General features: G+C 38.0%; 1 protein-coding gene and 1 pseudogene across 9 annotated transcripts in view; one reads left to right on the forward strand and one right to left on the reverse strand.

The window, feature by feature from the left end:
* ATRX (ATRX chromatin remodeler) overlaps positions 1-26,823 on the forward strand; it is a 224,319-nt gene that overhangs the window by 113,154 nt on the left and 84,342 nt on the right. For 6 of the 8 annotated variants that reach the window (XM_023202314.2, XM_026452141.1, XM_026452137.1 and 3 more), the window contains 6 exons: positions 11,869-11,999; positions 12,603-12,691; positions 12,824-12,993; positions 16,933-16,992; positions 18,870-19,023; positions 22,683-22,789. In XM_023202314.2, the coding sequence (XP_023058082.1) occupies positions 11,869-11,999; positions 12,603-12,691; positions 12,824-12,993; positions 16,933-16,992; positions 18,870-19,023; positions 22,683-22,789 (711 nt within the window). The remainder of the gene's footprint in view (positions 1-11,868; positions 12,000-12,602; positions 12,692-12,823; positions 12,994-16,932; positions 16,993-18,869; positions 19,024-22,682; positions 22,790-26,823) is intronic. The other 2 variants (XM_026452136.1, XM_026452140.2) reach the window with 1 other exon arrangement.
* LOC113219589 lies at positions 23,299-25,687 on the reverse strand (annotated as a pseudogene). The gene is made up of 2 exons (XR_003308416.2): positions 25,559-25,687; positions 23,299-25,361 (listed from the first exon to the last, which is right to left on the reverse strand). The product of XR_003308416.2 is annotated as a transmembrane protein 79 pseudogene (transcript).

A 26,823-nucleotide genomic window follows, 5' to 3' on the forward strand; every position in this document is an offset into this window, starting at 1 on the left:
ACCTATTTGCCATTTGCATGTCTTCTTTTGAGAAATGTCTACTCAGATCTTTTGCCAATTTTTAAATTAGATTGTTAGAGTTTTTTTTTTTCCATTTGACTTGTTTCAGCTCCTTATATATTGTGGTCATTAATCCCTTGTCAGATGGGTAGTTTGCAGATACTTTCTCCAATCCTGTGGGTTGTCTCTTCACTTTCTTGGATTGTATTCTTTCCTGTGCAGAAGCTTTTTAACTTGATATGATCCCATTTGTCCATTTTTTTGCATTGGTTGCTTCTGCTTTTGAGGTATTACTCAAGAAATCTTTGCCCAATCCAATGTCCTGTAGAGTTTCACCAATGGTTTCTCTTAGTGTTTTCATAGTTTGAGGTATTAGATTTAGGTTTTTAATCCATTTGAATATGACAATAGATAGGTGTCCAGATTCATTCTTCTGCATACGGATATCCAATTTTCCCAGCACCACTTACTGAGGAGACTATCCTTTCCCCGATGCATGTCCATGGCACCTGTGTAGAGTATGCATTCACTGTAAGTGTGTGAACTTGTTTCTGGGTTTACTATTCTGTTTCTTTGGCCTATGTGTCTTTTTTACGCTAGTACCATGCTGTTTTGATTACAGTAGTTCTGTAGTGTACTTTGAAGTTATGTAATCTGATTCCTCCAGTTTTGTTCATTTAGCTCAGGATAGCTTTCACTATTCTGGGTCTTTCATGGTTCCTTATAAATTTCAGGATAGTTTTTTCAATTTCTGTGAAGAATATCATTGGTATTTATTTCACAGGGATTGCTTTGAATCTGAAGATTGCTTTGGGTGGTGTGGACATTTTAACAACATTGATTCTTTTGATCCATGAACATGGAATGTCTTTCAATGTTTTGGTGTCCTCTTCCATTTCTTCCATCGATGTTTTATATTTTTCATTGTAGAGTTCTTTTACTACTACTACTACTACTACTACTACTACTACTACTACTACTACTACTACTACTACTTCTTCTTCTTCTTCTTCTTCTTCTTCTTCTTCTTCTTCTTCTTCTTCTTCTTCTTCTTCTTCTTCTTCTTCTTCTTCTTCTTCCTCCTCCTCCTCCTCCTCCTCCTCCTCCTCCTCCTCCTCCTCTTCCTCTTCTTCCTTCTTCCTTCTTCCTTCTTCCTTCTTCTTTCTTCTTTCTTCTTCTTTCTTCTTTCTTCTCTTCTCCCTCTTCCTCTTCCCCTCTTCCTCCTCCTCCTCCACCTCCTTCTTCTTCTTTCTTCTTTCTTCTTCTTTCTTTCTTTCTTTTTTTTTTTTTTGAGACAGAGTCTCATTCTGTCACCCAGGCTGGGGTGCAGTGGTGCGATCTTGGCTCACTGCAACCTCTGCCTCCTGGTTTCAGTGATTCTCATGCCTCAGCCTCCAGAGTAGCTGGGATTAAAGGTGTGCATCACCACACTCCTTTAATTTTTGTATTTTTAGTAGAGGCAGGGTTTTGCCATGTTGGCCAGGCTGGTCTTGAATTCCTGGCTTCAAGTGATCCACTCGCATTGGTCTCCCAAAGTGCTGGAATTACAGGCATGAGCCACTGTGCCCTGCCTCACTTCTTTGATTCAGTTAATTTCTGAATATTTTATTTTATTTGTAGCTATTGTAAATAAGATTATTTTCTTGATTTCTTCAAATTGTTCATTGTTGTCATATAGAAATGCCAATGATTTTTGTATATTGATTTTGTTACTTGCCACTTAACTGAAAAATTATTGATCAGTTTGAATAATTTTTTTGGTGGAGTCTTTAGTTTGTTTTTTTTTTTTTTTCCCCAAATATAAGGTCATGTCATCTGCAAACAAGGATAATTTGACTTCTTCCTTTCCCATTTGTATGTGCTTTGTTTCTTTATCTTTGATTACTCTTAGTAGGACTTCCAGTATGATGTTGAACAACAGTAGTGAAAGTGGGCATCCTTGTAGTGTTCAAGATCTTAGAGCAAAGACTTTCAGTTTTTTTCCCATTCAGTATGATAGTAGCTGTGGGTCTGTCGTATACAGTTTTAATATGTTGAAGTATGTGCCTCTGATACCCAGGTTTTTAGGGCTTTTTATTATGAAGGGATGTTGAATATTATCACATGCGTTTCCAACATGAATTGAAATAATATGGTTTTTATCCTTCGTTTTGTTGATATGATGTATCACATTGATTTCCATACGTGTGTGTATATATATTTATATGTGTGTATGTATGTATGTATGTTTTTTTTTTTTTTTTTTTTTTTTTTTGTAGAGTTGAGGTTTTTTTTTTTTGCCCAGGCTCGTCTTGAACTCCTGGGCTCAAGGGATCCTCCCACCTCGATCTCCCGAAGTGCTGGGATTACAGGTATGAGCCATCGCACTCGGCTGATTTCCATAAACTGAGCCATCGTTGCATTCCTAGGATAAATCCCACTTGGTCATGATGAATGACCTTTTTAATGTGTTGTTCAATTTGTTTTGCTAGTATTTTGTTGAGGATTTTTGTATGAATAATCATGAGGAATATTGGCCTGTAGTTTTTCTTTTTTGATGTGTCTTTGGTTTTGGTATCATTGTAATACTGGTCTCAGAAAGAATTTGGAAGTATTCCTTCTCTGTTTTTCAGAATAGTTTGAGGAGGATTGGAATTAGTACTTCTTGGAATGTTTGGTAAAATTCAGCAGTGAAGGTATTAGGTACCTGGCTTTTCATTTTTTTATTTTTCTTTGGGGGGTGGGGTTGGGACTTTACATGCCATAATATGTTTATTTTATTTTACATTTTCATTTTAGGTTCAGGGGTACACGTGCACATAAATTGGGTAAATTTACCTGTACATGTACCCTTGAACCTAAAATGAAAATTATTTAGTTAAATTGGGGTCTCTAGGTTTTCTTTGCTTTGGAGACTTTTTATTATTACTTTGATCTCATTAGTTGTTATTGGTCTGTTCAGGTTTTGGATTTCTTCCTGGTTCAATCTTAGTAGATTGCATGTGTCTAGGAATTTGTTCATTTCTTCTAGGTTTTCCAGTTTATTGGCGTATAATTGATCATAGTAGCCTCTGATGGTCATTTAAATTTCTGTGGTATCAGTTTTAATGTCTCCTTTTCCATCTCTGATTTCATTTATTTGGATATTCTCTCTTTTTTTTCTTAAGAAGTCTGGCTAAAGGTTTGTGGACTTTATCTTTTCCAAAAACCAAGTGTTTGTTTCATTGATCTTTTCTACTTCTCTTGCTTTTACTTCTTTAAGATGCATCGTTAAGTTGTTTATTCAAAATTTTTCTACTTTCTTTGATGTTGGTGCTTACAGCTATAAACTTCCCTCTGAGTACTGATTTCACTGTATCCCATAGATTTTTGGTACATTGTGTTTCCATTATTATTTGTTTCAAGAAATTTTTAATTTCTTTTTCAATTTCTTCACTAACCCACTGGTTATTCAAGAGTATATTGTTTACTTTTCATGTGTTTAGAATATCAAAAATTTCTCTTGTTACTGATTTCTAGTTTTAATTCATTGTGGTCAGAGAAGATACTTGATATGATTTCAATTTGTTGGAATTTTAAATACTTTTTTTGGCTTAACATACGGTGTCTCATTGAGAATGATCCATGTGCTGGAGAGAAGAGTATGTATAATGCAGCCATTAAATGAAATATTCTTTAAATATCTATTTTGTGTATTTGGTTTGTAGTGCAGATTAAGTCTGATATTTCTTTGTTGATTTTCTGTCTGGATTATCTGTCCAACACTGAAAATGTGGTGTTGAAGTCTCCAGCTATTACTGTACTGGGGGCCTATCTCTCTCTCTCGCTCTAATAGTGTTTCCTTTGTATATCTGGCTGCTCCAGTGTTGGGTGCATATATATTTAAAATTATTATATCCTGGCCAGGCATGGTGTCTCATGCCTGTAATCCCAGCACTTTGGGAGACCGAGGTGGGCAGATCATTTTGGGTCAGAAGTTTGAGACTAGCCTGGCCGACATGGTGAAACCCTGTCTCTACTGAAAATACAAAAATTAACCGGGGTTGGTGGTGGGCCCCTGTAATCCCAGCTACTCTGGAGGCTGAGGCAGGAGAATCGCTTGAATCTGGGAGGCAGAGGTTTCAGTAAGCCAAGATCCCGCCACTGCACTGCAGCCTGGGCGACAGGGGGAGACTCTGTCTTTAAATAAATAAATAAAATAATTATATTCTCTTGCTGAACTTACCTCTTTATTAGTATATAGTGACCTTTTTTGTCTCTTCTTACAGTTTTTTATCTTGAAATCTATCTTGTCTAAGTATAGTGACTTTTTTATAGGCTCTTTTTCAGTTTCCATTGGCATGGAGTATTTTTTTTTTCATCCCTTTACTTTAGTCTATGTGTGTTTTTATAGGAGAAGTGTATTTCTTGGTAGACAACTGACCAATGGCTGTTGTTTTTACATCCATTTGGCCAGTCTGTGTTTTTCGATTGTAGAATTTAGTCCTTTTGTATTCAATGTTATTGTTCTTGTTCTTGTTGTTATTATTATTATTATTATTGAGACAGAGTCTCCTTCTGTAGGCCAGGATGGAGTGCAATGGCACAGTCTCTGCTCACTGCAACCTCTGCCTCCCAGGCTCAAACTATTCTCCTGCCTCAGCCTCCCAAGTAACTGAGATTACAGGCACACTCCACGATGCCCAGCTAATTTTTGTGTTTTTAGTAGAGATGGGGTTTTGCCATGTTGGCCAGGCTGGTCTCAAACTCAGGACCTCAGGTCATCTGCCCACCTCAGCCTCCCAAAGTGGTGGGATTACAGACGTGAGCCACTACGCCTGGCCCCTATTATCATTATTATTTTGAGACAGAGTCTTGCTATGTCACTCAGGCTAGAGTGCTAATTTTTGTATTTTTGGTAGAGACAAGGTTTCACCATGTTGGCCAGGCTGGTCTCGAACTCCTGACCTCAACCGATCCACGTGCCTTGGCCTGGCAAAGTGCTGGGATTACGGGCATGAACCACCACACCTGACGACCATAATGTTTTAATTACTTTGCTTTGTAATATAATTTGAAACTAGAAAATGCCTCCACCTTTGATTTTCTTTGTCACAATTGTATTCACTATTTGGGGTGTTTTGTGGTTCCATACACATTTTAGGATTGCTTTTTCTTTTTTTCTTTTTTTTTTTTTTGAGACGGAGTCTCGCTCTGTCGCCCAGGCTGGAGTGCAGTGGCCGGATCTCAGCTCACTGCAAGCTCCGCCTCCTGGGTTTACGCCATTCTCCTGCCTCAGCCTCCCAAGTAGCTGGGACTACAGGCGCCAGCCACCTCACCTGGCTAGTTTTTTGTATTTTTTAAGTAGAGACGGGGTTTCACCGTGTTAGCCAGGATGGTCTCGATCTCCTGACCTCGTGATCTGCCCGTCTCGGCCTCCCAAAGTGCTGGGATTACAGGCTTGAGCCACCGCGCCCGGCCCTGCTTTTTCTTTTTTTCAAGGTGAATTTCTTTGGAATTTTGATGGGGATTGTGTTGAATCTGTATGTCACTTTGGGTAGTATATACATTCTAACAGTATTAATTTTGCTAAAATTTAATTAGACTATTTGTGTTCAATTTCTTTCGTCAGTGTTTTCAGTTTTCAGTGTACAGATCTTTCACTTCATTGGTTCAATTTATTCCTAAGCATTTTGTTTGTTTTCATACTACTATAAATGGCGTTGTTTTCTTGTTTTCTTTTTCTGGTTATTTTCGTGTAAAGAAATGAAACTTGAGTTTTGTATGTTGATTTCGTAGCCTCCAATGTTACTGAACTTATTCTAACAGTTTTTTAGTGGAGTCCTTAGGGATTTCTATATATAGGATCATGTCCTCTGCAAACTAGGATGATTTTAATTCTTTATTTCTGATTCGGATGGCTTTTGTTTGTTTTTCTTGTCTAATTGCTTTTGGTAGTACTTCCAGTACTGTGTTAAAGAGAAATGATGAGAGGTGGGCATCCTTATCTTGTTCCTGATCTTAGAGGTAAAGCTTTTAATTTTTCCCCATGGAGTGTGATATGACCTGTGGAGTTTCATAAATGGCCTTTATTATGTTGAGGAAATTTCCTTCTATAGTTATTTTTTTTTTTCCTTTTTTTTTTTTTTTTTTTTGAGACCAGTCTCGCTCTATTGCCCAGGCAGGAGTGCAGTGGTGTGATCTCGGCTCACTGCAACCTCCGCCTTTGGAGTTCAAGCAGTTTTCTGCCTCCGCTTCCTGAGTGGCTGTCCTTACAGGCACCTGCCACCATGCCCGGCTAAATTTTTTGTTTTTTTAGTAGAGACAGAGTTTCACTGTCTTGGCCAGGCTGGTCTTGAACTCCTGACCTCATGATCTACCCGCCTCAACCTCCCAAAGTGCTGATATTACAGACATGAGCCACTGTGCCCGGCCTTGTATAACTATTTTGTTGAGAGGTTTTATCATGAAAGGATTTTGAACTTTGCCAAATGCTTTTTCTTCATCTATTGAGATGATTATGTCATTTTCATCTTTTATTTTGTTAACATGATGTATCACATTGGCTACTTTACATGTGTTAAAACAACCTTGCATCCCAGGAATAAATCCCACTTGGTCCTGGCATATAAAATTTTTGATGTGTTGTTGAATTGGGTTAGTTAGTATTTTATTGAGGGTTTTAATATCTATGTTCATCAGTGATATTGGCCTATAGTTTTCTTTTCTTTCAGTGTCTTTGTCTGCCTTTGGTATCAGGGTGATGCTTACCTCGCAAAAAGAGTTTGGAAGTATTTCCTGTAATTCTGTTTTCTGGAAGAGTTTAATAATTGGTATTCATTGTTTTTTGAATGTTTGGTAGAATTCAGTTTTGAAGTTATCTGGTTCTGGGCTCTTTTTTTGTTGGGAAGTTTTTTTTATTACTACTTATTTCTTTTTTCTTAATTTTATTTTTAATTTAATTATTTTATTCTATTTTATTTGAGACAGAGTATTGCTCTGTCTCCCAGGCTGGAGTACAGTGCCGTGATCTCAGCTCACTGCAGCCTCTGCCTCCCACGTTCAAGCAGTTCTCTTGCCTCAGCCTCCCAAGTAGCTGGGATTACAGGTGCCCACCACCATGCTTGGCTAATTTTTTGTATTTTTAGTAGAGACGGAGTTTTGCCATGTTGGCCAGGCTGTTCTCGAACTCCTGACACTGGGTGATCCACCTACCTGGGCCTCCCAAAGTGTTGGGATTACAGGCGTGAGCCATCTTAATTTTGTTGCTATAAATTTATGAGGTACATGTGTAATTTTGTTACATGGATATATTATGTAGTGGTGAGGTCAGGGCTTTTAGTGTACCCACAGAATAATGTACATTCTGCCCATTAAGTAGTTTCTCATTCACTCTTCTCCTTTCCCCCCACCCTTCCAAGTCTCCATTGTGTATCATTACATCCATGTGTTCAGATTATTTAGCCCCATTTATAAGGGAGAACATGACACTATTTATCTTTCTGTGTCTCAGTTGTTTCACTTAAGATAATGGCCTCCAGTTCCATCCTTGTTACTGCAGAAGACATGCTTTTGTTCTTTTTTATGGCCAAATAGTATTCCACTGTGTATATATATTACATGTTCTTTATTGATCTTTTGATAGACACTTAGGTTGATTCCATAGCTTTGCTATTGTGAATAGTGCTACAATAAACATATAAATGCTGGTATCTTTTCTTTTAATCTTTTTGATAATAATGATCTCTTTTTCTCTTGGTAGATACCTAGTAGTGGGATTGCTGGATCAAATGTTAGTTCTATTTTTAGTTCTTTGAGTAATCTCCCTACTGTTTTTCATGGAGTTTGTGCTAATTTACATTCCCACCAATAGTGTAAACATATTCTCTTTCCTCCCCATCTTTGCCAGCATTTATTTTTTGACTTTTTAATAATAGCCTTTCTAACTGGGGAAGATACGTCATTGTGGTTTTGATTTGCATTTTTCCGACGTTTAGTGATGTTGAGAATTTTTTCATATGCTTGTTGGCCATTTGTTATATCTTCTTTTGAAAAATACCTATTTATGACTTTTGCCCAATTTTTAATGGAATTATTTGTTTTGTTTTTTGTTGTTGTTTGAGTTCCTTGTAAATTCTAGATATCAGTCCCCTGTTGGGTGTATAGTTTGGAAATATTTCCTCCCATTCTGCAGATTGTCTGTTCACTCTGTTAATAATTTGTTTTGCTGTACAGAAGCTTTTTATTTAAGTCCCATTTGTGTATTTTTGTTTTTGTTACTTTGCTTTTGAGGTCTTAGTGATGAATTATTTGCCTAGAGCAATGTCCAGAATGAGTTTCTCTAGGTTTACTTCTAGTATTTTTATTGTTTCAGCTCTTACATTTAAGTCTTTAATCTATCTTGTGTTGATTTTTGCATGTGGTTAGAGATAATGGTGCAGTTTCATTCTTCTGCATGTGGGAATCCAATTTTCTTAGAACCATTTATTGAAAAGAGTGTCCTTTCCTGAGTATATGTTTTCGTTGACTTTGTCAAAGGTCAGTTGACTGTCAGTATTTGTCTCTATTTCTATGTTCTGTATTCTGTTCATTGATCTTTGTGTCCATTTTTGTACCAGTACCATGCTGTTTTGTTTACTGTAGCCTTGTAGGGTAATTTGAAGTCAAATAATGTGGTACCTTCAGCTTTGTTCAAGAATTAATATTATTGGCCAGGCATGGTGGCTCACGCCTGTAATCCCAGCACTTTGGGAGGCTGAGGCAGGCAGATCACTTGAGGCCAGGAGTTCGAGACCAGCCTGGCCAACATGGCAAAACCCCGTCTCTACTAAAAATACAAAAAAAAAAAAAAAAATTAGCCGAGCATGGTGGCAGGCACCTGTAGTCACGTCGGGAGCCTGAGGCAGGAGAATGGCTTGAAGCCGGAGGCTAAGGTTGCAGTGAGCCGAGATCGCGCCACTGTACTCCATCCTGGGCAACAAGAGCGAAACTCCGTCTAGGGAAAAAAAAAAAAAAAGAATATTATTAAAATGACCATACTCCCCAAAGCAATCTACAGATTCAAGCCTATTTCTATCAAAATACCAATGTCATTTTTTATATAATTAGAAAAAACAATCCTAAAAGTCTTATGGAACCAAATAAGAGCCCCAGTAGCCTCAGTCTCTTTATTTGTAATTGGTCTGTTGAGGCTATTTCTTTTTTATTCAGTGTTGATATATTGTATGTTTGTAGGAATTTATTTCCTGTAGATTATTCAACTTCTTGGTATGTAATTTTTCATACTAGTTCTTTATGTTCCTTCTTTATTTCTGAGGCATTGAATTGTAATGTGTTCATGTCTATTTTATTTATTTGAGTCGTCTCACTTTTTTCTTAATAGGCTAAGGATTTGTTGGCTTTCCTTATTTTTTTTTCCAAAAAACCAGATTTTTTCTCTATGTCATCTATTATTTGATTTACTAATGCTTTGATAATTATTTCCTTCATTCTGCAAGCTTTGGGTTTAGCTTATTCTTTTTCTAGCTCCTAGAGGTGTAAAGATAGATTCCTTATTTGAGATCTTTTTTTTTTTTTTTTTTTGATGTAGGCATTTATCATTAAAATTTTCCTTTTAATACTAAAGTATTTTCTTTAACCACATTCAAATGAAATTAGAAACCAATAACTGAAGGAAAGTTTAAAAATTTACAAATACATGTAAATTAAACAACATATACCTAAGTAACCAATGGACCAAAGAAGAAATCACAAGGGAAATTGAAAAATGCTTAGAGGTTAATGAAAACAAAAACACAGGGTTCTAGAATATGGGATATAACTTAAGTAATACTTAGAGAGAAATGTATGGTGGTAAATACCTGTATTAAAAAAGAAGAAAGATCTCAAATTTATAATCCAGCCTTCTACTTTGAGAAAGTAAAATAAGAGTAAATTAAACCGAAAACAAGCAAGAGGGAGGAAATAATAAAGAAATATGGTAACAGAAAAACAGTAGGGAAAATCATTGAAACCAAAAGTAGGTTCTTTGAAAAGATTAACATAATGGACAAACCTTCCTTCACTTACAAAGTAATGAAAAAAAAAAAGGCACAGCTAAAATAAGGGCTGGCTACAGTGAATCATGCCTGTTAACCCCAGCCTTTTGGGAGGCCAAGGCAGAACAATCCTTTAAAGCTAGGAGTTTAAGAACAGCCTGGTCAACAAAACGAGACCCTGTCTCTACAAAAAAAAAAAAAAAAAAAAAAAAATTAGCCAAACCTGGTGGCATGCACCTGTAGTACCAGCTTTTGGGAGGCTAAGGCAGGCAGATGGCTTGAGCCCGCAGGAGTTCGAGGTTGCAGTAAGCTGTGATTGCACCACTTCACTCTAGCCTGGGTGACAGTGTTAAGACCCTGTATCAAAAAAAAAAAAAAAAAAAGAAAGAAAAATGACCTAAAGTAAGGAATAAAAGAATATCACTACCGACCTGACAGAAATAAAAAGAATTATAAGTGAATATTGTGAACAGCTGTATGCCAAGAAATTATATACCTCATTTTCATAGCAGTGATTTCTGTTACACAATAGAAATACCTCTATCAGGCGAAATAATAATCGGCAGGTTTTTATGCATTATTAGTGTTTCATGTCACTACTAAATTTTCTATCATTCACTCATGGAGGCAAAATTTGCTAATTATTTAAACAACTTACATTGTTTAAAACCGTGGGTAGGAAAATATGTTATTGCTTAAATGCTGTTTCTTCCTTTTGATCAGTTTTGTTCTTTTGCATGTTACTTTCTTGATAATATTATTATATTAATGCAGTGTGCATTCATTTTCTTTATGTTTTGTAGGAAAATGATAATTCTGTTGAAATTATTCTGGATAGAGCAATGCTAATATTTACATTTTATGTACATCAAAAGCATAATTTTTGGAAGATCTTTTTTTTTTTTTTTTTTTTTTAAGGAGACAAGGTTTGCTCTGTCACCCAGGCTTGTGCAGTGGTGCAATTATAGCTCATTGTAACCTCAAACTCCTGGGCTCACGTGATTATCCCACTTCAGCCTCCCAAATATATAGGGTATCTAGGGCTATAGTTGTGTGCCATCATACCTGGCTAATGTTTTTGGGTTTTTTTTTTTTTTTTTTTTTTTTTTTTTGGTAGAGATGGAGTCTTGCTGTGTTGTCCAGGCCTGTCTTGAACTCCTGGCCTCAAGCGGTCCTCCTGCCTCAGCCTCCCAAAGTGCTGTGATCACAGGTGTGAGCTACTGTCACTGCCCTAGAAGTAATTTTTTTTGAGTGAGCATGGTTGACGAGAGTCAGTAAAGGATGATCTGCATGGAGCGAAGTTTATTTATAACAGGCGTTTGTAATCTAGGGTCCATGGATAGAATTGACGTGATTATATGTACCTGGATAAGAAAAAAGTTATGTATTAATTTCCCTTAACCTCTAGCTAAAGCAGCAGCATTTTTCCCAGTGATGAATAGAGGCAGCAATCTATAGTAGTGTTAGTGATAACCATGACTTTGTTACCAATAGAAATCAGAACTATTTTTACATATTGTTTATTTTTACATATTGTTCCTGATACCTCAAAATCATTTATGTTTATCAATACTTCAGAATATTAGGTATTTATTAAACCTGTGCATATTTTGTTACTTAATGCATTAATTTTACAAAGCACATATTTCTGTAGTACAAATTTGTTCTTTAATATTTTGATAATTTCTATATGATGGGTTTCTTTTGTAATCCTATTTGTTTTACGTGTTTCAAAACGATATTCTAAGAAAGAGAGTTTATAAACTTCTCTACACTGCCAAAAGGGTTTATGTCACAAGATTAAAACTCCTAATCTAGAAACTTGGTTGATATAGACAATTTTTGTGTCTTTAACAATATTTCTTTTGATCAGGTGTGGGCAATAATAGTGAAGGTGGAAGAGGAAAGGCAGGTGCAAAGCTTTTCCAAGATTTTCAGATGTTGAGTAGAATATGGACTCATCCTTGGTGTTTGCAGCTAGACTACATTAGCAAAGAAAATAAGGTAAGTCAGGTAACTTAGTTTAAAAGCATCTATTGAAAGCAGAATAAAGTTAGAAGAAAAATTGACCTACAGACTATATATTCAAATTTTCTATTGCTTTGTTCTATGTCTTATTTCTAACTTCTATGTCTTGCATATATTATGATTATAGAAGGAATGTTAAATGTTATTTTGTTGAGCCCATTTTTAAAAACTTTTTATTTTGAAATAATTTTATACTTATAGAAAAGTTGCAAAAATAGTTGTGAGAATTCCCCTATACCTTTGACCCAGTTTCCTCTAATATCAGCATGTTGCATTAGTAAAGTTATCAAAACTAAGAAATTAACTTTGGTACAATACTATTAACTAAATGGCAGACTTTATTTGGATTTCTTCATTGTTTTTACTTAGGTCTTTTTTGTTTTCCATGATCCAATCTAGGACCTCCTATTGCATTTAGTAAGCATATCTGTCCTGTCTTCTTTGTCTACTAAAATCTGTAATAGTTCCTCAGTCCTTCCTTAGCTCATGCCAATTAACTTATTCTTAAATGAACATCATTATAATTTCCAATATAATTTGAGATATTCTATTAAAATAGTGGTCATTTTTTTTCTCTAGGGTTATTTTGACGAAGACAGTATGGATGAATTTATAGCCTCAGATTCTGATGAAACCTCCATGAGTTTAAGCTCCGATGATTATACAAAGTAAATTGAATACTTTTTCGTGCTCTACTGTATTGACAAAGTTAAAACCCCTACTTGCTGATTGACCTCTTATAATTGGCATTTATATCTTTCCTATGCTTTTCTAACAATCTGAATTTTTTTTTTTTTTAGAAAGAAGAAAAAAGGGAAAAAGGGAAAAAAAGATAGTAGCTCAAGTGGAAGTGGCAGTGACAATGATGTTGAAGTGATTAAGGTGTGGAATTCAAGATCTCGGGGAGGTGGTGAAGGAAATGTGGATGAAACAGGAAACAATCCTTCTGTTTCTTTAAAGCTGGAAGAAAGTGAGTCTAATGAATGTTGTCTTTATCATGGAACAGTGATTTGGAAAATGTCATGTCGTTAGTCCTTTTGTCAGTCACTTACCTGACTAATTGACTCAAAGGAATTTCTTTCCTCAATTGATGAGTCTAATCAAGTACTCATAATTACAGTAAATATCTGATGAATCTTTAATTATAAGCAAGCTACTCTGTGCTGTCTGGTATTTGGGAGGAAAGGTAAAAAGAAAAACTAATGTTTATTTACTTGTATATACCTAAACTCTATTATTTTAACTACATGTGTTAGCTAACTGAATTCTTGAGCAGGCTTGCAATGTAGTTGATAGTTTTTAAAATGAGTAGGAGAACTGGAATTCAGACCTAGATATGTCTAATCTCAAAGCCACCGTAATATTTTCACTTAACTGTATGGGAATAAATGGAAACATTTCAGATGATCAAGTGTGATTGTAGTTAAGTTTCAGTCAATATTATACAATAAAACTATTTTAATCATTTAATCTTTTTCCTTTGTGATTCTTCATAATCTGCAATTATCTACTTTAGGTGTCCTTTATATTATGTACAGTTTGTATCACCTCTTTTGTTTTCTTTCTGTCTCTCTTGTGCATGAAAGTGAAGTCTTAGACTGAACTCTGCAGTGGTTTAAGTTGTCTTTACCTATATATGAGTTGAAGGATTAGTGTTGAGACACTGTATCCTACTAGTGCAGCCTGTATGTCTAGGAGCTTAAAAACTGGGACCAAATATCTGCCTATTTGAAGTAGCAGATACCATGAAGAGAGAACAAGGTAGTAGCTCTAAATATTTGGCATTTGGGAGTTGTGGAGCAAAGTAGTTAACTGTAAGGAGAAGAGAGTTGTGGGAGCCAACTAGGTTAGTGATCCTGTGATCAAATAAACTTGGCTGGTCTCAGGCCTACAGCTGAAATAACTAACTTGGTGATTAATTATTTTAATTTTATTTTTTATAATTTCAATTTTTATATTCGGGGGTGCATATGCTAGTTGGTTAACATGAGTATATTGCATGATGCTTAGCTTTGGGGTGTGATTGATTCCATCCCCAGGTACTGAACATAGTACTCAGTAGTTAGTTTTTCAGTCTTTGCCCCCTTTCTCTCTCCCCACTCTAGTAGTCCTCCATGTCTGTCACTCTCCTCTTTATATCCATGTGTACCCAGTGTTTAGCTCTTACTTATATGTGAGAACACACAGTATTTGGCTCTCTGTTTCTGTATTAATTCACTTAGTATATAATGGCCTCCAGCTGCATCCTTGTTGCTGCAAAGGATATTATTTTGTTCTTTTTTGTGGCTGTGTATATTCCATGGTTTATATGTACCACATTTTCTTTATCCAATCCACTGTTGATGGGCACCTAGGTTGATTCCATGTTTTTGCTGTTGTGAATAGTGCTGTATATGAGTGCATGTGTCTTTTTGGTAGATTTATTTTCCTTTTGTTTTATACTTGTAATGAGACTGCTGGGTCAAATTGCAGTTCTGCTTTAAGTTCTTTGAGAAATCTCTAAACTGCCTTCCATAGATGGTTAACTAATTTACATTCCCAACAACATAAATGTTCCCTTTTCTTTGCCCCTTCTCCAGCATCTGCTGTTTTTTGACTTTTTAATAATAGCTATTCTTTTTTTTTTTTTTTTTTTTTTTTGAGACGGAGTCTTGCTCTGTCGCCCGAGCTGGAGTGCAGTGGCCAGATCTCAGCTCACTGCAAGCTCCGCCTCCCGGGTTTACGCCATTCTCCTGCCTCAGCCTCCGGAGTAGCTGGGACTACAGGCGCCCGCCACCTCGCCCGGCTAGTTTTTTGTATTTTTAGTAGAGACGGGGTTTCACCGTGTTAGCCAGGATGGTCTCGATCTCCTGACCTCGTGATCCGCCCGTCTCGGCCTCCCAAAGTGCTGGGATTACAGGCTTGAGCCACCGCGCCCGGCAATAATAGCTATTCTGACTGGTGTGAGATCGTATCTCATTGTGGTTTGGATTTGCATTTCTCCTGTGATTAATGATGATGAGCATTTTTCCATGTTTGTCATGTTTGTTGGCTGCTTGTGTGTTCTCTTTTGAGAAGTATCTGTTCTTGTCTTTTGCCCACTTTTTAATGGAGTTATTTGTTTTTTTGCTGTTGAATTAAGTTCCTTATGGATTCTGGATATTAGATCATTGTTGGATACATAGTTTGTGACTATTTTCTCTTGTTCTGTAGGTTTTCTGTTTCCTCTGTTGATAGTTTTTTTTTTTTTTTTTGTGGTTTTTTTTGTTTGTTTTTTGTTTTTGCTGTGCAGAAGCTCTTTAGTTTAATTAGGTCCCAGTTGTCAATTTTTGTTTCTGTTGCAGTTGTTTTTGAGGAATTAGTCATAAATTCTTTGTAACTTGATTTCTTTATAAACATTTCTCTCTTCAGTACCTCCATGTAATAGACAGATGGCAGTCTAACAATAGACTCTGACTTCTCAAGAAATCAGGGGAATAGTGAAAATTAAACTACAAAATTTCTCTTCTCATTCTTCTCTTCTGTTACGCCATAAAAGCAGTTTACTATCAGTGTTCATCTCCGGATAGATATAAAGAATATTTTTATCAGAATAATACATTATTATAGTGTAATTTAAGGCAGTGAGAAGTTCCTGTATCTCCTTCCCCACTGCCCCAATCTGCCTTTTCCACATAAATTCCTCGTTCTCTCATATCATAGTTAAAAATATATAAAGTTTACATGTTCCTGGAAATTATTTTCTTAAAATACTCTTGTTGAATTTTTTTCTCATAACTTATGGCTAGGAGGAACAGAAGAGTAGACCAGTCAGTGTGCATTGTCCTGTGCTATAAATGGGTTACGTAAGAGTATACTGAGTTTTTTTTTTTTTTTTTAAGTGTACTGAGATATTGATCCTTCATCACTTGGGAGTACAATTGGAATGTGAGGCAGCTGGTTTGCCTCCATAAATGAGTAGTCTCTTCTATTTTTCCTGGTCTACTATATAAGCATTAACAGTTTTTACATATGCCATAATGTGAATGGGTTGGAAAGCACTGGGGGCAGAATGTAGTAGGCTACATGTCATGAGCCCGAAAACATGCAGGGAAGGCCATCAGTTCCAAAAGACAAATTTTGACCACTTGTCTAGGATTTTTGTTTCATTTTAGTTGTGTGCAATCAAATATAAGTCATTTGTATATGGATATATTTTATATATTTTTGTAGCTTATGTACCTGTATAGTATATTAGAAGCATTCTCCAGAACTAATAGATAATAAGAATTTATTTTTTTCTTTGCATCTGAGTTAACTCCATATAACACGGAGTGGATCATAATGTATGGACATACATAGCTGGTACACTGTATAACTTTAAAAAAATTACTTTCTTACAGTAAATATAAGAAAATCTGAATAAGAAGTATTAAGGGGCTAGTCTGCCTCCGTAGCGCAGTAGACAGCACGTCGGTCTCATAATCTGAGGGAAGTATAAAGGGGCTGACAATGTTATACCTGGAATTTGAAATGGATATTAAATAATTAGCTAGCTATAATTGTGCTACAATATGATTTTTGCCACATATTTTATTTTCACGTCAAAGAGTTACTGTTTGCTTTAATCCTTTTGTAGTAGCTTTCTCATTTTTCTGAGAAGCAGCATCTTGAATGAGTCATTTAAGTTTAGCTTACATCATCCCCATTTCTGTGTTTTAAATGTTTTATTAGAAGGAGAGTTTGTGATCACGAAATGACTATGTAAATTACTTCAAAGTGTAGATTTATTATTACTTAAGTATTTTTAGAGTAAGTTTCATTGGTAAGCATTTGCATTTTAAAACGTGTGTAATTAATTGTATAGATATAAACTTTTGTGACAGAATCCTTGTATATGATGTAGAGCCATAATATTAGTACTAATATACCATATTTATTCACTCAACAGATATTTATAAAGTGCTTACTATATGCCCAGACATAAGGACGGAACTGATAAGCCTAAATGGTAAATTGAAGAAAGTATGCTATGGAAATCCTAGGGAGATGCTAGTCTTCAGACTAGCAGCTTTGATTTTCATTTATCCAGGGACAGAATTTGAGACTTCGAGCCCTCTATAAGTTGAAGAGTTCTGTGACCCCTTCTCAAAGCCGAATCCCTTTAAAGTTTACAATCCCATGGACAATTCAGGGAGTTGACAAGGAAGTTTATCTATTTCAGCCAGGGCTCTTGGTTGGGAAAAATAGTTTCATTGAATTCACGGTCATGACCTTCACCTCACATACTTTATGGTTTGAATTTATGTTACTCATATATTCTAAAAAAATCCTAAGCTGAAATACTAACTTCACAAGTAATTCTGAGTTGGTGATTCCCTAGAGACCTGGTAGAATCAAATGTAGAATCACTCTGGAATAATATGATGTTAACTAGGGCTACCCAGAAATTTCACAGATTGTAGCTACACCTGAGAAAATAACCTTAGGAAAAGCTAGGAACAGAAAGTATTAGTAGTCAACCTGAGGAAAGTTAGCATACAAAATAAATGGCATGATTAGATTCTCAAGAACTTCTGATGATAGAAGTATTTGGTAAAGACTATACATATGTCTAAAATGATATTTTAAAAATTCCTAATCATAACTTTATGCCAGAAAATTTAAAACTTAAAATACACAGTATTTAAGAAAAATATACTCAGCAATTAGCATTCATTGCAGTCATTTCATATTAGCCAAAAACAAGAAACAATCTAGATGTCTATGAGAAGAACTAATAAATGATAGTGTATTCATGCAGTGGAATACTGCATGGTAGTTAGAATGATTGAACGGGAACTCCATGACAAGCATGAGTAAGTCTCGCTTTGAGTGAAAAAGTAATTTGTAGGATTTTACAAACAGTATAGCCATTTGTACAGTTTAGTGATACACATGCAGTAAAAAACATAAAACACATGCAAAAAAGGGTAAATATATAATTTAGGGATTTAGTTACTTATTGGAAAAGAAGGAAGGAAAGAGAATGGGATCATGTAGGATCTTATATTAGGCTTCGGATTATTAGACTTCAGCTTCATCCGAAGTTTTAACAGTGTTAAAATTTGATGAAGATGGAATGTGGAAGCACATTTGTTTCTTATCTCTTATATACTTTTCTGAGTATTTAAATTTTTGTAACAAAAATATATTTTAAAATACTTTGGATTAAAAAGCAATTGGGAAACTGTATAAACATGCTAAACCTGCATATTTCTTATTTTGAATCAAAATGTTTAAATCTTTTAATAAATTATTTTATGCTACTTTCTCCTTCCACCTTTCATAGTCAAAGTTTGTGGGGAAAATATATAAAAACAAAATCATTTACTATGATATGCCGATTCTGGGGTGGCGGTTTCCAGATCCTAGTAGCACAGTGAAATGTTTTCTACCCCCAAGGTCTTTTCTGTCGTGATGACTGAGCCTTTCCATCTCTGTTGATTCCTGTCTCATGGAGTATGTTTGGGGACGTTTTACTCTCTTAGGGCCTGGTGGGAGGGGATGGTTTCTCATCTCTTTGGGTCTCTGTCTTTCTGAGCTCTACTCCTACCATGAGGGTTTGTCTCTTAACACTTGCACTCTCTCAGAGTCAATCTCTTGCTTGTTCTCTTGTTTGGCATCTCCTTCCTTTCCCTTTTTCTATCTAGAGCTCACTCTTCTGGGATAGTCTCTGTCTTTCTGTGCTGTATGTGTGTGTGTGCCTACCTGTGTCTTTTCCTTCCCCTCTCCCAAGTTCCCATCAGTTTCTTACTCTCCCCATGGGTAGGTCTTTTTCTGTCTCTCTTGCCTCTCTTTCCATTTCTTTTCTAATTTACCTACTTATGTTCCATTTGTCTTATTTAGGTAAAGCTACTTCCTCTTCTAATCCAAGCAGCCCAGCTCCAGACTGGTACAAAGATTTTGTTACAGATGCTGATGCTGAGGTTTTAGAGCATTCTGGAAAAATGGTACTTCTCTTTGAAATTCTTCGAATGGCAGAGGAAATTGGGGATAAAGTGTAAGTGCTTTACCATATTTATTATATAAATGAATCTTTTGATAATGTTTTTATTGCTTAAACAATGTATTTGAACAAATCTGTTGCTTTTCCTTCCTTCCTAAAAATGTGATTTATTTGATCATTATAGTGCTAGGCCAATACAGGCAACTATCTTTTTTGTAAGCCACTAGTTCTGATTGCATATTCAGGTTATTTCTTCAGTGTAAATTTTTGCTTCTAGCTATTTCAACTTGAACTTATTTCCTTGGGTAGAGCTCTTAGTTGAAATTTGTGTTTCTCCATCTTCAAAATCATTTTTCGGTTTATGTAGTGTGGCTTCTACCCTGTTGCTTTACTGAGATTTCCCCCTGTAAAGTCACTAGTGACCTTCTAATCCTCAAATCCAGTGGACATCTCTCAGGCTGTATTTTATTTCACTTGCTTGATTATTCTTTATTCTTCTTCTTCTTTTTTTTTTTTTCTTCATCATGAGACAGAGTCTTGCTCTGTTGCCCAGGCTGGAGTACAGCGGCACAATCACGGCTTACTGCAGTCTTGACCTCCCAGGCTCAGGTGATCCTTCCATCTCAGCCTCTCCAGTAGCTGGGACCACAGGCACATGCCACCATACCCAGCTAGTTTTTTATTTTTAGCAGGGACAGGGTTTCACTGTGTTGCCCAGGCTGGTCCTGACCTCTTGAGCTCAAGTAATCTGCATGCCTCAGCCTCCCAAAGTGCTGGGATTACAGGTGTGAGCCACCACACCCAGCCCAATTATTCTTTCTTTATCATTTATTCTTTGTTTTTTGTTCCACTTCTAACATTTTTGCCCATTCCCTTCTTTGCATCTTCACCCCCCTTTGAGATGGAGTTTTGCTGTTGTTGCCCAGGCTGGAGTGCAATGGTGCGATCTCGGCTCACCACAACCTCCATCTCCCAGGTTCAAGTGATTCTCCTGTGTCAGCCTCCTGAGTAGCTGGGATTACACGCACGCACCACCATGCCCAGCTAATTTTGTATTTTTAGTAGAGACAGGGTTCCTTCTTGTTGGTCAGGCTGGTCTCGAACTCCTGACCTCAGGTGATCCGCCTGCCTCAGCCTCCCAAAGTGCTGGGATTACAGGCATGAGCCGCCACGCCTGGCCTCCAAAAACATATTTTTTAAAGTTTTGAATCAGACTTATTGTCTAGGCTGCTAGGTCCCAACATCTGATTATAAACGATTTTTAAAAGGTATCTGAGATGCTTTTTGTTTTTTTGTTTTTTTTTTTTGAGACAAAGTTTTGCTCTTATTATCCAGGCTGGAGTGCAGCAGTGCAATCTCAGCTCACTGAAATCACCTCCGCTTCCTGGGTACAAGTGATTCTCCAGCCTTGCCTCCTGAGTAGCTGGGATTACAGGCACACATCATCATGCCCAGCTAATTTTGTATTTTTAATAGAGACATGGTTTCACCATGTTGGCCCGGCTGGTCTTGAACTCCTGACCTCAGGTGATCCACCTGCCTCAGCCTCCCAAAATGCTGGGATTACAGGTGTGAGCCACCGCGCTCAGCTTGAGATGCTTTTAATAAAATTTTTAAATAAGGCTAAAATAATCTTTTATGTTTAAAAAAATCTCAAAATATGGTCTCAGAAACAAAAGAGTTCTTCATATTGTCTGCAACTGGAAAAGGTTAATAACCATTCGTATAGACATTTAATCCTAACAACTTTTTCCCTTTTTCACCGTAAGACTTCTCTGAGTTCAGTGGTTCCCAGAACCAGCCTTAATTACTAACTGACTAAAGTCAACCTGTTTCCAGTATAGAAACCCAGATTACAGATTAATTCTAATTTAATAATTAATATTTCTAAGACTTTAAGTTTCTCACTTACAGGAACTTTCAAGAACTTAATTTGTAGCTTAGAAATAATTGATTCAATTATGTTTTTGATTTTGGGAAAGATAAACTACTGAGGGGTCAAAGCATAGGCCTTGGTCATTTGAGCTGAGCACCAGGAATCAATTCATTTTCTTACCAGCATTCTAGACGTAGTTAACTGGGAGATACTAGACTCTGACAGTGTGGAGCTCAGGAAGTCATACAATAAAAAACACTTATGTGGTTAACTCCAACAGCCGTTTCATAGCTTCAATTTTCTGTTCTACTAAATCTGAAGATATGTAGCAGGGAATGTTGAAGGATCTTCAGGAGTCATAAGCACCTTCATCTCCTATAGTATAGCTTTTAGAATAAAAATAAAACTTAAAGCATACTTGCCACAGGTATATTGTTTCTTGTATACTGATCTACTTTCTTTGCATATATAAAGGACAATAGAAGACCTCTTATATTCTTTTTCGAGATTTTTTTCTTTTTTAGTATATAAATATGTTATAAATTCTCACCAGTGGGTTAGACCAGAATAATAATTTTAGAACTATTTCTCAGAGCCCCTGCAAATTGATGACCAAGAGGAGAGGGTAAGGGCATAGTAACATTTTTCCTCCTTCTCCCACAATGCCTAAAACAGCTTGCTTTTATAATTTATTTTATTTGAACTCTACACAAAACTTGATGTGAACAAATAGTTTTCATGGCTTAAAAGGAGTTAGAAAATTACTAGGGCAGAGAATCAGGAATTTGCGGACTTATTTGAAATGTAATGACAAAGTGTTATAGAATGCATGTAATTTTAAATTACTAAAATACTTGTAATAGGAAAACTTTTTACATTCTCTAAACAGTGTCTTTTGTAGAGCGGAAGTTTTAAATTTTGATGAAGTCTAATTTATCAACTTTTAAAGCAATCATACTTTGTGTCATGTGTAAATAATTTTTTGCCTAACCCATGTTATGAAGATTTTCTTCTGTGTTCTTCTAAATATTGTTTTTACAGTTAGATTTATGCTCCATTTTAAGTTATTTTTTGCAAAAAGTATGCAGTTTAGGTTGAAGTTCACTTTTTTTCATGTGGATGTACAGTTTTTACCAAGATCTTTTTTTTTTTTTCTTTGAGACAGAGTCTCGCTCTGTTGCCCAGGCTGGAGTGCAGTGGCGCAATCTTGGCTCACTGCAAGGTCCGCCTCCTGGGTTCACACCATTCTCCTGCCTCAGCCTCCCGAGTAGCTGGGACTACAGGCGCCCACCACCACGCCCAGCTAATTTTTTTGTATTTTTAGTAGAGATGGGGGTTTCACCTCGTTAGCCAGGATGGTCTTGATCTCCTGACCTTGTGATCTGCCAGCCTCAGCCTCCCGAAGTGCTGGGATTGTAAAAGCGTGAGCCACCGCGCCCAGCTACCAAGACCATTGTTTAAAACACTATCCTTTTACCATTGAAATGCCTGGGCCCTACAATTAATTATACTATGTGGCTCTCTATCTGGATTCTATTCTGTTCTATTGATCTGTGCCTGTCCCTTTACCGGTACTACACTGTCTTGGTTACTGTAACTTTGTAAGTATTGAAATCATGAAGAGTCAGCCCTCCAACTTTGTTTTTCTTTTTCAGAATTGTCTTCCCTCCTCTGATGTGGCATTCTCATATACATTTTACAATCACCATGTAATGTCTACAAAAAAATCCTGCTGGGATTTTTGTTGCAATTGTGTTAAATTTGTAGATCGATTTAGGAAGAAGTGATATCTTTACTAGGAATCTTCTAATCCATAAACACTAATCTGTTTTTTTAGTCTTGTTTTCAGCCAGTCCCTCATATCTCTGGACTTGATTGAAGATTTTCTTGAATTAGCTAGTAGGGAGAAGACAGAAGATAAAGATAAACCCCTTATTTATAAAGGTGAGCTACAAATATTTCTGTATCGTAATTTTTAAAATACTGATTTAAACATACCATACATTTTAACAACAGAAGAAACAAAACTACCCAGAGTCTCACAACACTAACATATCAACTTTTTTTTGCAATGTCTCTTTGTCCTTATCCATATGTATGTGTAGCGTTTTTCAAAATAAAATTGTATTGTTTATATTTGAGGTTTACAACATGGTGTTATGGGATACATATAGATAGTATAATGGTTACTGTAGTGAAGCAAATGAACATATCTATCATCTCTCATAGTTTTTTTGATGACAAGAGCAGCTAATATCAACTTACTTAAGAAAAATTCCTAATACAGTAGTCTTTGATGTTGAAATTGTAGGATAAATTAAAATTTTTTGGTTTCTAAAGCAGTTTTATTGAGAGAGAATTCACATCCTGTACAATTCACCCATTTATTTATTTATTTATTTTATTTTATTTTTTTTTTTTTAAGACTAGTAGTAATTTATTGTGACACACACACACTCATACTAGGTTAACATCAGCCACCACACCATCCAGGCACTTCCCGGCCACCACGTGTGAGCGCCCACGTGCACACACACACATACACATACCCCCACACACACCCGCTCTTGGGAGGCAGATTCCCCTGTCTGCTCCCCTCTTCCCGTGAGAGAGGCATGGCTTCTGGGCAGTTTAAAGGTGGGAAGTTACAGGGGCCTAAATAGGTAGAAGAGCAGCACCTCTGGACTGGCCAGCTGTAAATAGTCTTAACTGAGGCTAAGGGGCCCTAAGGCCAGTCATGGAGGGTCCTGAATCCAGATCCCCAGGAAGGTTTTCAGCAAACATCACAGTCCCATTTGATGTGATGCCCAGCCTCTATCCTTAAGGCATTTCCAGCGTCCTTGACGCACTGTGCTTAGACAACTGGCACAGAAGTGGTCAGGGCCTTGGCTGTGGCTCTGCCTCCTGCCTCACGGGAAGCCGGGGAGTGGACCAGAGTCCAGCATTAGGGAGCCCTTGTGGCAGTGGTGGGAGACTGCTCAGGAAGGAGCTGTGCCTCTCCCCTGGTCCTGGCCCCATGCCCTCAGCATCCGTAAGAAACACGGCTGTCCACCTTTTTTCCTGCAAGAAAACTAAGTCCATCCCTTATGACTGTCCCGGGCACCAAAGGTGAAGGGCAGCCCGGGCAAGGGGAGAACTCTCATTGATTGGAGTCCCTGTTGGGGTAGTATCAGGGTTCCACCCACCGCGGTCCTAGGCCTGGGGGCGAAGTCCAGGACTGGCCACAAGGTTCAAGGACGTGTCAGACCCACGCCACTACCCACTACTCCGAGTGGGAGGGCGGAGCGGCTCAGCCCCAGGGGCGGGGCCTGTAGTCGGAGGCCGACCGGGCGTGGTCCGGGTAGTCCAGGCGGCTCTCGGTGGCAGTGAGCATGCGCTCCGGCTCCACCACGAACATGCAGTAGAGGTTCCACATCAGCATCGACAGCAGCGGCAGAAACGTCAGGCCGTAGCCGAAGCCTCGGAAGGAGCGGCCCACGGCGAAGGTCAGCCAGTAGATCAGACGGGAGATGGCAAAGAGACCAGTGAGCAGAGGGAGCAGTTTGAGGGTCTCCTGGGGCAGGTAAGTAGAAAGCACGGCCAGGTTGAAGAAGTAGAGGATAAAGAGCTGGATCGACTGGGCCACATATCGCCGGTGGATCTCCACTTCCCGCCGTGGCTCCCCAAAGGGCCGAAGGGCAGAAAAGCATAACAGGCTCAGCCCGTACACCAGGATCCCCAGCACAATGGGGAAGGTGGCAAAGACCCCGCAGCGCAGTGTGTAGATCAGGCGGGAACTCATGGTGGGCAGCCGTGGGACATCAAATGGCAGGAAGGCATATGCCCCGTATAGTAGGCAGGGGAAGAGGATGAGTGCAGCTCCCACGGAGGCCACAGCCCTTAGCCACTCACGGTCTCCACAGCTCCCGCAGCCCCCACAGGAACGGCCAGGTGGCCTCACCACTGCCTCAGCCCACTTGCGCTCAGTGGGGTCGGGCTGGGTGGCCCGGGGGGGCATGAAGGTTCGGCACTTGCCCTCGCCTGCCTCACAGCGCATGATAAGGTCTTCTTGGGGCTGCCGCTCGATGCACTGTAGGTCAATAGGCACGAAGGCACGGGCCGCTTTCTCAGGCAGCAGGTTGGCATCGTCTTCGGGCAGCTCCTCTAGCTTGGTAAGTGGTTCTGACTCAGGGGGCTCTGGTTCAATATCCCGCCAACCAGGGGGATCCGGGAACGGAGCACTGGGCTGAGGGCCAGTCCCCCAGGGCAAGGTGGCAGCCTCGCTTACTGTGCTGTCTAGACCATCCTCAGCCCCCTCTATGGCTGTGGGAGACCCGGTTGAAGACCCCACTCTGAGGGACTCAGCTCCTGGGGATTCGGCCCCACCTTCCCCTTCTGGCTGCCGGCCATTAGGAACCAAGGCCTGGGGTGAGCTCTTCTCTGGGGAATCAGACCTCTTCACTTCCAGCAGGGCCAGGGTCTCCTGTTCTGTCATCGTGGGGCCTCAGTTCTGGGATCTACAATGTCAAGTCATCCTCTATGTGTCTAGAATCCTGCACTGTGGCTGGAAGACAGCAGTTCAATAAATGTTACTGGGTGGTAAGAGATAGATATGCAAGCTGGAAATCTTTGGGAGCGGAGCTGAAGGGCCGAGACGCTTGTACAAATCATTTCTTCCAAGGCTTTACTCCTATGTGATGCTCGGCCTTTTCCAAGAAAACTTTCACATGCACTGCCCTGATCCAGTTAAGCTTTGGCCGCCTCAGTGGGTACACTGTCCGTTCTCTGATAGCTTTGCCAATAAAGTTTTTCGCAAGGGTTTGGAGAAGCCAGAAAGAGGCCATGCTGCCCAGAGTTAGTTCTGGCAACTTCCCGGGAATTCACCCATTTAAAGTGTGGAACACAATGGTTTTAATATATTTATTCACAGAGATGTGCAAACATCACTAGAGTCAGTTTTTGAACATTTTAATCACTACCAAATAAAACTCTGTACCCTTTAACTAGTACTCCCCTACCTAGCCCAAAACTCCCTCACATAAGCAACCACTAATCTCCTTTATGTTTCTAATAGATTGATATATTCTGGACCAGACGTATAAATGGAAACATGTAATATGTGGTCTTGATAGATATTAGGGTTGTTCTCACCTTTCAGCTGTTGTGAATAGTACTGTTGTGTACATTTGTTATACAAGTTTTCATTTATTTAAACAAATGGCAATACCGAACTTTTCTACACTGCCTGTACTATTTCAGTCCTACCAGCAATGTACAAGCATTTCAGTTTCTCCACATTCTTATCAATACTTGTTATTTTTCATTTTTGTTTTTATTATAACCATCCTAATGATTGTAAAGTGATATCTTATGATTTTAATTTTCATTTCTCTAATGACTAATAATGTTGAACATCTTTTAATGTACTTGTTGACTATTTCTTTATCTTCTTTGGAAAAAATAGATATACAGGTCCTTTGCCCATTTTTGAATTGGATTGCTTATCTTTTTGTTGTTGAAATGTAAGTGTTTTAAAACATATATTCTACATACTAGGCCCTTATATATATGATTTGCAAATATTTTCTGTCATTCTATGGGTTGTCTTTTGCTTTCATTAAAAAAAAAAAAAGGTTCCTGTGATCTGTGTCACTTTCTTTTATTTATTTATTTTTAATTTTTTGTAGAGATGAGGTCTCCCTCTGTTTGCCCGGACTGGTCTTAAACTCCTGGGCTCAAGCAGTCCTCCCTCGTTGGCCTCCCACAGTGCTGGGATTACAGGTGTGAGCCACCATACCTGGCCATCTGTTGATTTCTTGAGTGTGTCCTCTGATGCACAAAAATATTTTGTTGACCTCCAATTTATTTTTTCTTTTGTTGCTTGTGCTTTTAGTGTCATATCTAAGAAACCATTTCGAAATAAAAAGTTGTCAAGATTTAACCCCTGTGTTTGCTTAAAAGAGTTTTATGGTTTTAGTCCTTGCAGTTAGGTCTTTGAT

This window comes from Piliocolobus tephrosceles, chromosome 12 (assembly GCF_002776525.5).
Source record: "Piliocolobus tephrosceles isolate RC106 chromosome 12, ASM277652v3, whole genome shotgun sequence".
NCBI classification, from domain to species: Eukaryota; Metazoa; Chordata; class Mammalia; order Primates; family Cercopithecidae; genus Piliocolobus; species Piliocolobus tephrosceles.